The sequence below is a fragment of the Phaethon aethereus genome (genome assembly GCF_964289735.1).
Source record: "Phaethon aethereus genome assembly, chromosome: 16".
NCBI lineage: Eukaryota > Metazoa > Chordata > Aves > Phaethontiformes > Phaethontidae > Phaethon > Phaethon aethereus.
Genome location: NC_138592.1, coordinates 7,415,329 through 7,419,510, shown reverse-complemented (window position 1 = coordinate 7,419,510; position 4,182 = coordinate 7,415,329). Strand labels below are relative to the sequence as shown.

The 4,182-nt window shown below is 44.3% G+C and overlaps 1 protein-coding gene across 1 annotated transcript; it reads left to right on the top strand.

The window, feature by feature from the left end:
• Nucleotides 1-647: 647 nt before the first annotated feature.
• On the top strand, nucleotides 648-3,840 carry PFDN4 (prefoldin subunit 4; the record flags this gene model as incomplete). The annotated part of the gene is made up of 4 exons (XM_082007005.1): nucleotides 648-671; nucleotides 1,712-1,819; nucleotides 2,809-2,952; nucleotides 3,276-3,840. The coding sequence occupies 4 exons, from the start codon at nucleotides 648-650 to the stop codon at nucleotides 3,405-3,407; spliced, it is 408 nt and encodes a 135-aa protein (XP_081863131.1). The 3' UTR covers nucleotides 3,408-3,840.
• Nucleotides 3,841-4,182: the final 342 nt, after the last annotated feature.

Below are 4,182 nucleotides of genomic sequence, written 5' to 3'. Positions count from 1 at the left end.
AGCATGTGGAGGCAATTATGCAGTGTATATGCCAGCTATCCCTGTTTCTGTTTAGAAGCCGTCAAACCAGCCTTTTCAGAAAAATATTTATTTTTGCTTAAAAAGTCCCTCTGCGATGATTTGAACTTGAAGGCCTCTTCCACCTCCGTTTCCAGAAAGGCGGCTGGTTTGGCTGGTGAGGGCAGGGGACAGCTCAGAGGAGTCCTTGGCCCCGGCCCCAGGCTGGGCACGGACCGACCGCCACCCACTCGCTGCGCAGGGGCCGCCCTGCCTCAGGAGGCGCCATGTTCCCCAGCCCGCCGCCACACCAGCGGGAGGCCGAGGCCCCGAAGGCCCATCTCATAGCGCCATCTGGTGGCAGCGCTGGCAGACTGCAGCCAACAGCCCTCTTTGGGTCGGCGGAGGGGCGGAGTCGGGTCTCTTCCCCTTTAAACGGGACGTACCAAGCTTTGCGGGGATGGGTTGAGGTTTACTGTGAGCCCTGTTGTGCCTCCGGGCAGCTCTCAGGACTGGGGGCGGCGGGGAGAGCAAGAGGCCCCGAGCCGCCCAGGGCCGCCGCCGCCGGGCGCTTTCCTTCGTCTTCCCGTGTTTTCCCATGCTCCCAGCTCCTCCTCTCTGGGGAGGGTGAATAGTTCAGTCCTAACAACATGGCCGCCACCATGAAGAAAGCGGTGAGTGCGGGAGGAGGGCGCGGAGGGGGTTTTTCCTTTTCCGGCTTCTTCCTCTGCTATGGGCTCCCCTCAGGGAGAACGCAGCTCCTCTACCACCTCCCGGGGCGGGCGGGCCGGCCGGCTGGGCCCTCCGGCCGCTGGGAGCCGTCGTCTCTCGGTGCTGGGCCGGCGCGGCCATGTAGCCTCAGCGCTGTCTCCCGCCGCTTCCCACCCCGCGCTCCGGCCCCCCAGAGGCGCCTCCCTGAGCGCCTGCTGCCCGTTCACGCAGCTGAGCGGGCAGCAGTCCTGTGCGGGGCCGGAGGGGGGTGGTCCCTTTGCCTAGGCCACTGCAGAATCAGGCCAGTTCCGGGGTAGCCGCTGCCGAAAGTACCCCGGTCGCTTGTTGGTGGACTAAGGTCCTGGCGTTGTTGTTTTGGCTGTGTCGAGTTCGCTTATCTTGCCGTCAAATGTACAAGTGCGGATTTGGTTACACTGACGTTACGGAGTCTCTGCTGGTGCAGTTTGTTGTAAACCGGCAAAAGCTTTTTTTGGCTGCCCGAACTGCCTGTAAATGAGGACACCCAGCCCGTGTCCAGCAGCGAGTCACCGGCCGCAGCCTCTGCCGCCGCCTCTGCAGGTCAGTCGGGGAGAGTCTGCGTTGAGGCACGGTTCGGTGGGTTTAAAATCTCCTGTAGTCCCGTAGCACATCACAGCTAACCAGTTAGCATAACATGATGTTGCAGACATTACATCGCTGTACCCTTGCAGTGTTCTTGGAGCAGAGGTGACCGGTTCAACTGTCTGTGCTATCAAGGAAGCAACCTTTGGCGTTAGGATGGCATGGGTAGCTTGGTGTGTCAGTTGGGTGTTACTAGGGCCACTGCTCAGCTAAATGTGGGTATTGCTGATGCCCTTGAGGAGGCGTTTTGAGGAATCAAGCATATAAACAGAATGTAGTGGCTGTAAGATTATTTTTCTGACGCTTTGTAGGAGTAATCTTGTAGTGAGATTCAAATTAATGTAAGAAATGAAGTCTTCATTTTGATCTCTCCTCTTTGCAGGCTGCGGAAGATGTCAATGTAACTTTTGAAGATCAACAGAAAATTAACAAGTTTGCAAGAAATACTAGCAGGATCACAGAGCTGAAAGAAGAAATAGAAGTGAAAAAGGTATATTTGTTTCAGTTATTAATTTTCAGATGTAACACAGAAAATAGGAGCTGTGGATTACTGTTAGTAATGCTTTGGTTCTAATATGGGATTTCTGATACTTTGAAAATAGCCAGAGAATGCTAAAGTGCCAAAAGAAGTAATGAGAAATAAAGGCCACTGTTATATTTCTGCATGCAATTCTTAGAAGTCCTTAGTTGTCATATATGAAGCATTGTCTGTATATAATGGCTGATTGTAGTTTTCTTAAAATTTCCTGCTTGAGATTGCTCTTATTTTTTGAACCAGTAAGACAATTGTTTGTTATGTGCTTCTTTCGATGTGTTGACAGATTGTTTTTATGAGTGTGGAGGTTTGCTTTTGCTAGGCTGAAGTGGATACATAATTTTAATTAACACCAAAAAAAAAAAAACCCACCAATTTTCCTTCAACATCAGTCATAGCATTTCCAAAGAAGTTTTAGAGAGTTTTAAAAAAATGCTCGTGTTGTCACAAAACGTTTTCTAGAATTACTTTGCCTGATATACATATTGTAAAAATGTTGCCATTTTATGTTGATGTTCCATTGATGGCTTAAGGTGCTGGCACTCGAAGCAATCCTACTTTTGCAATAAAGTAATTGATGTTTGCCATCTTTTTAATTTTTTCTGTTGTCTAGCTAAATTAAAAAATTCCTGTGTAAGAGCATATCATATTAGTGAAATTTAAATCTGCTGTACTTCCTTTGTCTAGACAGTTAAATATTGATGACAGATAATGAGTATTAGCTAGAAATTTCTACTGGTACAGCTCCATTGAATTTAATGCTTATGCTAAATTACAGTGCTGGAACTGTTCTATTAAACATGTTGATATCATGCTCGCATGTAAGATTTTTCCCAAAACATGGACTCACTGAGTTCACTATTCAACTGATAGCATAACAGTGTATCCGTTGAAATAATTTACCTAGTACAAAGTGACCACCTTTCTTATGTCTTGATATATAGAAACAACTTCAGAATTTGGAAGATGCTTGTGATGACATCATGATGCTTGATGATGGTGATTCACTTCTGATACCCTACCAAATTGGAGATGTCTTCATTAGTCATTCCCAAGAAGAGACACAAGAGATGTTGGAAGAGGCAAAGGTTTGTCTGGGCAAAAGGGAAGTCCTTTACTGTATTGGCTGCTGTACTGTGATGAGCATTGGAATGGGATGATCTGTTCATCCTTTAAACTTTTTACTTTCTTAAGTTTATGTTCGATTTATGATTTGAGGAGAGGGATGTGCATGCATGGTAAGTCGTAACTGGGGTGGCAGTACAAAAAGTCATGCTAGCCTTTGGGCAGTCACTCTTACAGCCTGACTTGGAAAAAAACTGGCAAAAGGGTACCTTTTTATTGTTTATATATTGCTGACAAACATGACTCAGTTTGTTTTACATAAATAGTTGGGTTTTTTCTTTTTCAGAAAAGTTTGCAAGAAGAAATTGAAGCATTGGAATCTCGAGTGGAATCAATTCAGAGGGTGTTATCTGACCTGAAAGTTCAGCTCTATGCAAAGTTTGGAAATAACATAAATCTTGAGGCTGAGGACAGTTAATGGTGTTCTAAATATACCATACAACTTTTCCTTGTTATTAAGGGTTTTGATAACATTGTTCCAATTACTTAAAAAATCCAACACATTATTTTCTTTTTTTTTTTTTTTTTTTTTTACTTTCCTGTCTTGCGTTCCATCTATTTAACGAGAGCTTTCTTATTTTGGTTATTGCAGTTATTTATTTGTTCAGGAAAGCATTAGCTTCACACTGTTCATAAAGTGTCAAGATTGGAATATTTGCATTGTTTATTAAAGTAATAAAGTCAGGCACATATTGAAGTTTCCTTGGTCTTGGTTTCCAGTTATGAAAATTCTTAAGTATAAAAACAATAGAAATGAGGAATTTTTGATTTGCACTGTAATGTCTGTTTGATAAAAGTTTCTCTAACATGTAGGGCATGATTCAGCTGTAATGCTATTTATCTGTTTTTAGCAGCCCTCCTGGGAATACTAAATCTATCTTTTGTCTTTCAATCTTAGCTCAGATAGCACAAACACTGTTAGCTCAGTGCATGTGGTGGCAACAAGTTGACGGGGAAGAAAGGAGGGCTTTTTAAAGCTTGCTTTAGAATTGAAGAAAAGCTTTTGGAGACACAGTCATATTCGGGCATTTACTACTTTGTATTTGGGAATCACAAAAGATGCAGTAAGTCAGAATGGTGAGTCAACTTCTAATTTTCCTGCACAATCATTTCCTAAATCCATACTTATATGCCAAATTAATGTCCGAATTGTTCAAAGATGATGTTGTTATGTCAGCACCAATACCTGGAAC